The sequence below is a fragment of the Macaca fascicularis genome, chromosome 15 (genome assembly GCF_037993035.2).
Source record: "Macaca fascicularis isolate 582-1 chromosome 15, T2T-MFA8v1.1".
Taxonomy (NCBI): Eukaryota; Metazoa; Chordata; class Mammalia; order Primates; family Cercopithecidae; genus Macaca; species Macaca fascicularis.
The window spans coordinates 65718972-65731421 of record NC_088389.1 but is presented as its reverse complement, the minus strand read 5'-3'; the positions used below and the strand labels follow the sequence as shown (position 1 = coordinate 65731421).

General features: G+C 41.7%; 1 protein-coding gene across 22 annotated transcripts in view; it reads left to right on the top strand.

Annotated features, from left to right (window-relative positions):
- The window catches only part of NFX1 (nuclear transcription factor, X-box binding 1), an 84981-nt gene that overhangs the window by 66958 nt on the left and 5573 nt on the right, over positions 1-12450 (top strand). For 17 of the 22 annotated variants that reach the window (XR_012424636.1, XM_074017321.1, XM_074017322.1 and 14 more), the window contains 3 exons: positions 618-659; positions 10652-10750; positions 11358-11424. Coding sequence is in view for 16 of the 22 variants with exons in the window: in XM_074017321.1 (XP_073873422.1) it covers positions 618-659; positions 10652-10750; positions 11358-11424 (208 nt within the window). In the remaining 6 variants the exon portion in view is untranslated. Of the gene's footprint in view, positions 1-617; positions 660-10651; positions 10751-11357; positions 11712-12450 lie in introns of all 22 variants that reach the window. The other 5 variants (XR_012424635.1, XR_010581535.2, XR_012424633.1 and 2 more) reach the window with 1 other exon arrangement.

Here is a 12450-nt window from a genome sequence, read left to right as displayed (position 1 = left end):
TAGACTTCAATTAGAGGGCAGGGATTATTCATTTATCTCAGTACTTCATAGTAGAGCCTTGCATACATAATAAGTATTCAATAGACAATTTGATGTTGAGACATCCGTTCCATCCCCAATGCATCCTACTCAGGAGATAGCTAAGACTAGAGGAGACTTTTCCAGGCCTCACAGTAACCAAAGGAAGCAGAGACCTATGTGTGTTTAGCTTAACCCATGTGAGAATAGAGAACCCAGAGTGGTGACTGTCTCTGGAATGGGAGATTGGGCTGTTAAGAGGGACACCTGTGGAGCATTTGGGGCTGAGCAGCCAGGGAACACTCTGAGGCCACTGGAGGACTCCTGGCCCCATAACAGAGAGGCCATCCCACCTGTCCTTGAGAGGGACCTCATCCAGCCATCCCTGGATTGGGGTCCGTGGGGAAATGATATTTCTAGGGCAAGGGTACTAATGGAAACTGAAGAGCAGGTGGCTTCACAGGCTTCCTGGCCTGAGGGAATGTTCTTTGGCTAGAGTCAGCTGTGCTTCCAGGTTGACTGAGACTTTCTTTTCTTGCTGGATAGGAGCTGTATAGCCAGTACTCTGACTTTATTTTTTTTTTCATTTGCTTATCCAGGCTGGAGTGTGATGAGGAGTGTTCAGCCTTGGAAAGGAAAAAGTAAGTAGTTTCAGTTGCTTTTTAAATCTCCTTGCCCTTGAGCTCTGTGAAATTAATGGAAGGGAGCAACCCTTCAAACATCAGACATTCACTCAGCACTGCGCTGCGTCTTTTACTGTTATCAAAGAGCAAGAGAAATGCCGTTACCAAGAATTGAATTGTCTTAAGGATAATCACTCAGGTGATTTCAGTATATTGAGAAACATGAGCTGTGTGGTTTTGGGCATGATATAAACATCATACCACAGCATACTTGTTCAGGGACTGGCCAACTTCCTGACTCATCGTTTAAAACAATGTTTAGTGAACTTTTCATTGAAGTTTAGCATACATAGTGAAGATTGGAAGTGTGCAGATCAGTGAATCGTCACTAAATGAATACAGTTGTGTAATTAAGCACTCAGGTGAAAAGATAATTACCAGAACTGTCCCTTGTACTCTACATAAACGTAAAACCTCTATCCTAACTTCTTTTTAGATTAGTTTTTGAACTTTATGTAGGTGATGAAATCATGTAGTTTGTATTATTTTTGTCTGGCTTCTTTCATTACTTTTTTGTGACATTCACTCCTGTTGTTGCATGTAGCAATGCTTTATTCATTTTTATTCCTGCATGATTTTTTTTGTATTACTATTCATTTACCCATTCTACTGTTAATGGATATCTTTGTATTAAGTATTAAACTATTACAAATAAAGCTGTTAAGAATTTTTTGTTTTTTGAGGTGGAGTTTTGCTCTTATCGCCCAGGCAGGAGTGCAATAGCATGATCTTGGCTCACTGCCACCTCTGCCTCCCAGATTCAAGTGATTCTCTTGCCTTAGCCTTCAGAGTAGCTGGCATTACAGGCGCACACCACCATGCCTGGCTGATTTTTGTGCTTTTTTTTTTTTTTAAGACGAAGTCTCGCTCTGTCTCCCAGGCTGGAGTGCAGTGGCGCAATCTCGGCTCATTGCAAGCTCTGCCTCCCAGGTTCACACCATTCTCCTGCCTCAGCCTCCCAAGTAGCTGGGACCACAGACGCCTGCCAGCACACCTGGCTAATTTTTTGTATTTTTAGTAGAGACAGGGTTTCACCGTGTTGGCCAGGATGGTCTCGATCTCCTGACCTCATGATCCATCCACCTCACCCTCCCAAAGTGCTGGGATTACAGGCATGGGCCACCGCACCCGGCCTGATTTTTATATTTTTAGTAGAAATGGAGTTTCACCATGTTGGCCAGGCTGGTCTCAAACTCCTGACCTCAGGTGATCCACTTGCCTCCACCTCCCAAAGTGTTGGGATTACAAGCCACCACACCCGGCCCAGAACATTCTTAAACTTGCTTTGCTCTATATTTCTGTACATTTCTGTTGGATATAAGCCAGAAGTAGAATTGCTGATTAATAGGGTTTACATATGTTCAGCTTTAGTAGAGTCTGCCAGTGTCCAAAGTGATTGTACCAAATTACACTCCCACCAGCAAAGGATAATTCCCATTGCTGTACATTTTTGTCAGCACTTAGAATTGTCAGTCTTTTTAATTTTAGCCATTTTGTAGATGTGTGTAAGAAGATGTCATTGAGCTTTTAATTTCTTTTTTCCTGATGACTTAAGAGATTGAGCACCTTTCTTATAGTTACTGGCCATTGGATAGCCTCATTTTTGAAGTGCCTGTACAAGTCCTTTGCTTTTTTGTGCTCTTTTGTATTGATTAGTAGGAATTATTTATGTATTCTGAATATGAGTCCTTTGTTGGCTTTCTGTATACATTGTGAGTACTTTGTTGCACTCTGTACCTTCATTTTTTACTCTCTTGATACCTTTTTTTTTATCCCAGAAGCTAAAGAACTCTTGATGTCTTTTGATAAACAGAAATTTTTAATGTTAATATTGTCCAGTTTATTTGAGTTTCTTAATAAGCACTTTTCATGTCCTATTTAGAAAAATTTGTCATCCTGAGGCCATGATGATATTCTGTTACTGTCTAGAAAGTGTATTATTTTACCTTTCACATTTTAAATCTACAGTTGACCTGTACCGATTTTTTTGAGTATGGATAAGGAGAGTTTACAATTCAGCTTTTTTCCATGCGAATATCCATTTGACAAGTACCAAGATTGTCCTTTTCCCAGCACTCTGCAGTGCCATCTCTGTCATAAATCACCTATAAGCCTGGGCAACTTGCAAAACCTCATCTCTACAAAAAATAAAACAAAATTAGCCAGGTGTGGTGGTACGTACCTGTAGTCCCAGCTACTTGGGAGGCTGAGGTGGGAGGATTGCTTGAACCTGCGAGGCTAAGGGTACAGTGAGCCGTGATCACCAGCCTGGACTATACTCTTGGTGACAGAGTGAAACCCTGTCTCAAAAAACAAAAACAAAAATAGGCTGGGCACGGTGGCTCAAGCCTGTAATCCCAGCACTTTGGGAGGCTGAGGTGGGTGGATCACGAGGTCAGGAGATCGAGACCATCCTGGTTAACACAGTGAAACCCCGTCTCTACTAAGAAATACAAAAAATTAGCCGGGCATGGTGGCGGGCGCCTGTAGTCCCAGCTACTCGGGAGGCTGAGTCAGGAGAATGGCGTGAACCCGGGAGGCGGAGCTTGCAGTGAGCCGAGATCATGCCACTGCACTCCAGCCTGGGCAACAGTGTGAGACTCCGTGTCAAAAAATAAAATAAAATAAAATAAATAAAAATATATCAAATATATGTATGTGAGTCTATTTCTGAGCTCATCGTGTTCAACTGCACTAGTATCACACTGTCTTAATTACTGTGCCTTTATAACAAGTCTTAATACCTGGTAGTATATATCCTCAACCATGACTCCTCTTCAATATTGTCTTTGATTATTCTTTATTCTTAGCCCTTTACATTTCAACTTAATGTCTTTTTCATTTATTTATTTATTTATTTATTTATTGAGATAGGATCTTCCTCTGTCACCCATGCTGGAATGTAATGGCACAATCATAGTTCACTGCACCCTTGAACTCCTGGGCTCAAGGGATCCTTGTGCCTCAGCCTCCACAATAGGTGAACTATAGGCACACACGCCACTACGACCGGCTAAGTTTTTTTTTGTTTGTTTTTTTGTTTTTTTGTTGTAAACATGGGGTTTTACTGTGTTGACCAGGATGGTCTCAAACTTCTGGCTCAAGCAAACCTCCTACCTTGGCCCCCCAAAGTGCTGGGATTATAAGCATGAGCTACTGCACCCAGCCCATATCCACTTATATTTCACAATTGACTTCTTATAATATATACGCAAGAAACCTGCTGGGATTTTGATTGAGTTGTTATTTAACTTGTAGGTCAATTTGCAATCCTTACAGCATTGAATTTTCTAATCCATGAGGAGGGTGTATTCTTGCATTTCATGTCGTCTTTGATTTCTCTCAATGATACTTTATGTTTTGTATATATAGATTTTGTGTTCTGTCAGTAGATTTGTTTCTTGATTTTTGATGCTGCTATAGATGGGTTTTCTCCTTGTATTACTTGTAATTTTTTTTTTTTTTTTTGTTGAGACGGAGTCTCGCTCTGTCGCCCGGGCTCGAGTGCAGTGGCCGGATCTCAGCTCACTGCAAGCTCCGCCTCCCGGGTTTACGCCATTCTCCTGCCTCAGCCTCCCGTGTAGCTGGGGCTACAGGCGCCCGCCACCTCGCCCGGCTAATTTTTTGTATTTTTAGTAGAGACGGGGTTTCACCGTGTTAGCCAGGATGGTCTCGATCTCCTGACCTCGTGATCCGCCCGTCTCGGCCTCCCAAAGTGCTAGGATTACAGGCTTGAGCCACCGCGCCCGGCCATTACTTGTAATTTTTTTTTTTTTTTTTTTTTTTTTTTGAGACGGAGTCTCGCTCTGTCACCCAGGCTGGAGTGCAGTGGCGTGATCTCGGCTCACTGCAAGCTCCATCTCCCAGGATCACGCCATCCTCCTGCCTCAGCCTCCCAAGTAACTGGGACTACAGGTGCCCGCCACCACACCCGGCTAATTTTTTGTATTTTTAGTAGAGACGGGATTTCACCATGTTAGCCAGGATCTCAATCTCCTGACCTCATGATCCACCCACCTCGGCCTCCCAAGGTGCTGGGATTACAAGTGTGAGACACCACGCCTGGCCAACTTTTAATTTTTTTTTAATTATTATTATGTAATGTGACAAGGGTTTTGTTTATTTTGTTTTTGACCAGGTTGACATCCTCAAGAAAAAATGCAAATTACAAGGCCTTCATTTTAAAGCAAATGCTCATTTTAGAAATGTGTTACAGAAGATGTTTATATGCTTCAGCAGGCATAAAAATACATCACAGATAAGGCAGAAAAAATTCTATGAATGACTTGACTTTTTTTTTTTTTCTTTTGGATACAGCGTCTCACTCTGTCTCCCAGGCTGGAGTGCGATGGCACAATTACAGCTCACTGCAGCCTCTACCTCCTGGGTTCAAGTGATCCTCCCACCTCACCTCCCAAGTAGCTGGAACTGCAGGTGCATGCCACCACACCCAGCTAATAATTTTTAGATTTTTTGTACCACATCCAGCTAATTTTTTTGGGTTTTTTTTGTTTGTTTGTTTTGTTTTTTTTGTAGAGATAGCATCTCACTATTTTGGCCAGGCTGGTCTCACATTCCTGGGCTCAAGCAATCCTCCTGCCTCAGCCTTCCAAAGTGCTGGGTTTACAGGTGTGAGCCACCGCACCCGGCCTAAATTGGTATTTTCTAATTGCTTGTTGCTGGTATTTAGAAATACAATTGATATTTATTGACTTATTTAGCAACCTTACTAAATTCACTTACTTCTGATATTGTAGATTCTTTTGGATTTTGCATATATACAATCATGTCTTCTAATGATAGTAATTTAATTTCAATTCCTGTTTTTTCTTTTATCTTTTTTCCTTCTTTCCAATTCTTAACTTTTATTTCTTCTTCTTACGTCGTTGCACTGGCTAGGGCCTTCAGTATATTGTTGAATGGAAGGTGGTAATAATAGATATTCCTTGACCGGGCATGGTGGCTCATGCCTGTAATCCCAGCACTTTGGGAGGCTGAGGCGGGCGGATCACTTGAGGTCAAGAGTTGGAGACCAGCCTGGCCAACATGGTGAAACCCTGTCTCTACTGAAAATACAAAAATTAACAGGCGTGGTAGCGGACACCTGTGGTCCCAGCTACTGAGGAGACTGAGGCAAGAGAATTGCTTGAATCTGGGAGGCAGAGGTTGCAGTGAGCCGAGATCACGCCACCACACTCCAGCCTAGGCAACAGAGCAAGACTGAGTCTCACAAAAAAATAGATAGATAGATAGATAGATAGATAGATAGATAGATAGATAGATAGATAGATAGATAGATAGATATTCCTGACTAATCCTCCATCTCTTGGGGAAAACTTTAAGTATTTCACCATTAAATATGATGTCTGCAGTAAGTTATTTGAGGATACGCTATCAGGTCAAGAGGCATTTATTCAACGACTGGCAAACTTTCTGATTCTAGCAAAGATTGATTAAATTGAATAGCCCTGCAAAATGCTAATAATTGAAGAATTTAGGTGAAGGGTATACGGAAGTTTATTGTAATATTATCATAACTTGTCCTTGAAATTTGTTTAAGATAAAATGTTAGACAAATGCAGACAAAGTATAGCCCTATTTTACCTTGAAGTTTGACTTTCAACAATTTTAATAGTACCTCTTTACGTATTGTGTAGAGGTAATATGATGACTAGTAGTGCTGTCCAAATTTTCCTTGGTTTGACCCTTACAATAACTTTGTAGTGAGTGCTGTTCAAAACCCTTGCCCTTTAGGAACCATCAGTCAGTGTTCTCAGCTGCAGAATGTAAATTAGGAGTCCTAGGTATTCAGAAATGCTATAGTGAATACACAGAAGGGTCTCCAAACATGGAAATATACTTTTGGTGGTTGAAAGACATATTGTATACTAGTTAGAGCCAGAGATCTAGAGTCAGATTGTCTGGATTTGAATCCTAGCTTCACAAATCACTTAGCTGTGAGACCTTGGGAAAGTCACATATTGTCTGTAAGCCTTAGGTTTCTTAAAAATCTAGAAATGATGACAATAACAGTATTTACCTTCCAGAGTTGTTGTGAGGATTAATACATTAAAATTAAAAATGATACTCATAAAACTCTTGGCACAAGAGCTTGGCACATAGTACGTACTCAGTAAATGTTATTGATTAAAACTAGGTATTTTTGAAAGCCTTTTGAATTTCTCCTCAATCTTGGTGATGACATAATGACCCTTACTATATAGATTCTTTCATAAATACACACAAGCCTAAGAGAAAAAAATGCAAATTTAAAGAAAATTCCACCTAAAGTTGTATCTATTTATACACACACATATATACACACATACACCTGTGCATATATGTATGTGTGTATGCATGTGTGTATATCTCTGTTGTAGAAATAAAAAACTAGCAGGCCAAATTCAGCCCACAGACAGGTTTTATTGGTGTTTAAATTTGTATTAGTGGCCAACTAACCAAAACATCAAAAGATCTTCCCCTAGAAGTTCTCATGAAAATTTGAAAAGTAAGCCTCTTTGGAAGCCTAGCAATGTGAACCAGATTATTGTGGGCACTAAGCTTGTAAGTGATTCCTGGTACAGTGTAAATGAAAATTGTACTAAGTGCTAAGCTGAAATCTATCTTTAAAAAAATAAAATAACTGAGTGTTGGTGAGGTGCCATGAGATTCAGACACTGATGGCTAGGGCACAAAGTGGCAATTCTGGAGACCACTTACTCCACATTGATCAAGAGTCTTATGTCCACTCCGTGTACCCCACAACTGGAAACATTTTCAAAGCTTTTTGCACAGAGATATTAATTGTGTCCTATATAATATTGAGAAACTGGGGAACTGTTAAAGTTCCACTAAATGGGAAATGATTAAAATATGGGTTGTACATAATTAGAAGACTATGAGCTATGAAAACAGTTAAGTGGGAAAACAAAATAATAATATGAGAAATGCTAACAAGATAATGCTGGGGAGAGGCAAAGAAACAAAGTTTTTAAAATTTTTTTATTAAATAAAAATGGTATATATTTATGGTAATACAGCATGATGTGTATGTATACATTGTGGAATGGCTAAATAAAGCTAATTAGCATATGCATTACCTCACATTCTTATTTTTTGGGGGGGTGAGACAATTTTGTATATAATAATGGCAGCTACTTAAAATTATAGAGAAAGACTGGGCACAGTGGCCCACACCTGTAATCCCAGCACTTTGGGAGGCCGAGGCAGACGGATCACCTGAGGTTGGGAATTCAAGACCAGCCTGGCCAACATGTTGAAACCCCGTCTCTACTGAAAATACAAAAATTAGCTGGGCATGGTTGCGGGCGCCTGTAATTCCAGCTATTTGGGAGACTGAGGCAGGAGAATCACTTGAATCCGGGAGGCAGAGGTTGCAGTGAGCAAAGATCGCACCATTGTACTCCAGCCTGGGCAACAAGAGCAAGACTCCATCTCCAAAAATATATACATATATATATACACATAGAGAAAAATGTTATAGTGAAAAAAGGGGCCGGGCACAGCGGCTCATGCCCATAATCCCAGCATTTGGGTGGCTGAGGCCGGCAGATCACTTGAGCTCTGGAGTTCAAGACCAGCCTGGGCAACATAGCAAAACCCTGTCTCTACAAAAAATACAAAAATTAGCCAGGCATGGTGGCACACTTATAGTTCCAGCTACTGGAGAACTTGAGGTGGGAGGACGGCTTAAGCCCAGAAATTTATAGTGAGCTGAGATCATACCACTGCACTCCAGCCTGGGCTACAAGAGCCAAACCCAGCCTCAAAAAAACAATTAGAAAAAAGGGAACACTTATACACTCTGGTGGGATTATAAATTAGTACAGCCACTACGGAAAATAGTATGGAATTTCCTCACATTAAAAATAGAACTACCGGCCGGGCACGGTGGCTCAAGCCTGCAATCCCAGCACTTTGGGAGGCCGAGACAGGCGGATCACGAGGTCAGGAAATCGAGACCATCCTGGCTAACACGGTGAAACCCCGTCTCTACTAAAAAAAAAATACAAAAAAACTAGCCGGGCGAGGTGGCGGGCGCCTGTAGTCCCAGCTACTCGGGAGGCTGAGGCAGGAGAATGGTGTAAACCCGGGAGGAGGAGCTTGCAGTGAGCTGAGATCCGGCCACTGCACTCCAGCCTGGGTGACAGAGCGAGACTCCATCTCAAAAAAAATAAAAAATAGAACTACCATATGATCCAACAATCCTATTCCTTGGTATCTGTACAGAGGAAATCAAATCTGTAGAGATACCTATACTCTCACATTTGTTGCAGCACTATTTACAATAGCCAAGATATGAAATCAACTCAAGTGGCCAACATGGCTGAATGGATAAAGAAAATGGGTATATATATATAGAATGGAATATTCTTCGGCCATAAAAAAAATGAAACCCTCTCATTTGCAGCAACATGGATGAACCTGGAGGACATCATGTTAAGTGAAATAAACCAGACACAGAACGACAGATACCACATGATCTCATTCATATGTAGAATATTTTTTTAAAAATTAATATAGAAGCAGAGAGTAAAATAGTGGTTATCTGACTGAGAAGAGGGACGAGGTGGAAAGGGGAGGATGAGGAGAGATTGGTCAGTGGATACAAAGTTACAAATAGATGGTAGTAATAAGTTCCAGTGTATGTTTTTGTTGTTGTTGTTTTTGTTTTTTGGAGGAGGAGTTTTGCTCTTGTTGCCCAGGCTGGAGTGCAATGGCGCTATCTCAGCTCACTGCAACCTCCACCTCCCAAGTTCAAGTGATTCTCCTGCCTCAGCCTCCCGAGTAGCTGGGATTACAGGCATGCACCACACGCCTGACTAATTTTTGTATTTTTAGTAGAGACGAGGTTTCTCCATATTGGTCAGGCTGGTCTCAAACTCCCGACTTCAGGTGATCCACCTGCCTCGGCCTCCCAAAGTGCTGGGATTACAGTCATGAGCCACTGCACCTGGCCTAAGTTCTGGTGTTCTGTGGCACACTGGGGTGATGACAGTTAACAGTAAGGTGTAATATATTACAAAATAGCTAGAAAAGAGGCTTCTGTATATTTTCACCACAAAGAAATAATAAGGTGATGGATATGCCTAATACACTGATTTGGTCATTATACAGCATAGTATATATGTACCGAAACATCAAACTGTGCTTCATAAATATGAAGCAATAACAATTGGTCAATAAAAGTAAAAAAATAAAGAAATGTATTATTTTTTATTATTATTATTATTTTAGAGTCTCGCTGTGTTGCCCTGGAGCACAGTGGCGCAATCTCGGCTCACCACAACCTCTTTTTCCTGGGTTCAAGCGATTCTCATGCCTCAGCCTCCTAGCAACTAGGATTACAGGCATGCGCCACCACACCAGCTAAATTTTGTATTTTTAGGAGAGATGGGGTTTCACCATGTTGGCCAGGCTGGTCTCGAACTCCTGGCCTCAAGTGATCCACCTGCCTTGGCCTCCCAAAGTCCTAGGATTACAGGTGTGAGCCACTGCACCCAGCCAAGAAATGTATAAAAATGACGTGCATATGTTAATGGAATTCTTTACTTTTCATATTTCTATATTAATTTTAACATTTGTATGTCTATTTTGTGTACTTTATCTTTAAACTAAGCCTCAGAGAAAGTCATCCCCCATTGACCATTCTCAGACCATCCCACACCTGCAAAATCCTCTTCCCCAAATAATCTAAGTCCCCAGTGTTCAGCCTATGACTCACTCAGATCCTTATAGATCTGTTTTGTTTACCTTCTTTTATGAATACCACCTCATATCCCAAGTTGTTGTTATTCTTTCCTTAATCAGTTTACTGAAATAGAGATAAATAATGCATAAAGAATTTAGGATATAGTAGGCACTCAGTGTTACTGTAAGATAGTTTCCCTCCCACTCCTTTTATTTGCATACCTGTCTCTCCCTTTCAGGAGATTAGCAGAGGCGTTTCATATCAGTGAGGATTCCGATCCTTTCAATATACGTTCTTCAGGATCAAAATTCAGTGATAGTTTGAAAGAAGATGCCAGGTATGTAACTTGTTCCCTGCTTTCTTAATTGTGGCTTGTCAGAGGGTTTGGTCTTTTGAGATGTCATAACTAATATGTGCTCCTCCTATGATTAAGCCAGTTCAAGTTTGTTTGTTTATCTATTATAAAAGATTACATGCTGTTTAATAAATATCCTTCTCTTGGTTTTTCAAAACTGTCCCCTTAAAGAACTGAACTTGGGGTAGGTTTGAGGTAAGAGTTTGGATGGGGCGGTGCTAAGAGTTTGGGCCTGCAAAGGGCTAGACTAGACTAAATTGGAGGATCTCTGGGCTTCATTCCGCCTCTGTCCACCTGAGTCTCACATTTGCACGAGTTCTCACTTGGAGCTGTAACAGCTCTTATTTTTCTCCTGGAGTCCCTGGCCCTCCAGTGGCTATTTCTCCTTTCATCTTCTCATTTCTTACATTTTTCTCTTTTGTTCTTTCTTCCATCACAGTCATCCTTCTGTTTTCTGACAATTCCTCATCTCTGCAGTTTTCCTGCCAGCATTGTCTATTGTCTCCACTTTACAGGGAGAGGATGGGTGAAAGGCGTTCTCAGAAGGGCAGGGACAGACAAAAGTAACTGCGGTGATTTCTCATTTCAGGAAGGACTTAAAGTTTGTCAGTGACGTTGAGAAGGAAATGGAAACCCTCGTGGAGGCCGTGAATAAGGTTGAAGTGGAAACATCCCACTGGACATTTCTCTAAGGCCAGCTTGATGAAAAAAAAAAAAAAAATCAAGTCCTGGAAACACTGTCAACCCAGAGTAGTTGTAGGAAAAAGTCACAACTTCTTCAAGGATCCTTATCTGTCTCAAAACACAGCCATTATACCATCTGTGGAAGCCTGTCCTGGTTCAGGACAGTTGACTGCAGAAAAGATCTACAGTCGGCCAGGCGCAGTGTCTCAGGCCTGTAATCCCAGCACTTTGGGAGGCCGAGGCGGGCAGATCACCTGAGGTCAGGAGTTCTAGATCAGCCTGGCCAACGTGACAAAACCCCGTCTCTACTAAAAATACAAAAATTAGCTGGGTGTGGTGGCGGGCACCTGTTATCCCAGCTACTTGCAAGACTGAGGCAGGAGAATTCCTTGAACCCAGGAGGTGGAGGTTGCTGTGAGCGGAGATTCTGCCACTGCACTCCAGCCTGGGCAACAAGAGTGAAACTCCGTCTCAAAAAAAAAAAGGAAAAAGAAGGAAAGAAAAGATCTGCAGTCAGCTGTCAGTAAGGGCCAGGCGTGGTGGCACACACCTGTAATCCCAGCACTTTGGGAGGCTGAGGCAGCAGGCGGATCACTTGAGTCCGGGAGTTCGCGACCAGCCTGGGCAACATGGCAAAACCCTGTCTCTACAAAAAATAAAAAATTAGCCAGGTGTGGTGGTGCACACCTGTACTCCCAGCTACTCAGGGGGCTGAGGAAGGAGGATTGCTTAAGCCCGGGAGGTCAAGGCTGCAGTAAGCTGAGGTAGAGTCACTATACTCCAGCTTGAATCTCCAGCTTCAGATCCTGTCTCAAAAAAAAAAAAAAAGAAAGAAAAGAAAAATACTGGCTAAATGCCTACGAATGGATGAAGAAACTCTGGGTGAAGGGTCTCAATAGTGATAGTTGAGTGACTGTGTGGGACACTTAGGAAGACACTCTAGCCCCTCAGATCTTTGAAGGGCTATTGTATGCTAGGAAAGCCCACTGATTCTTTGT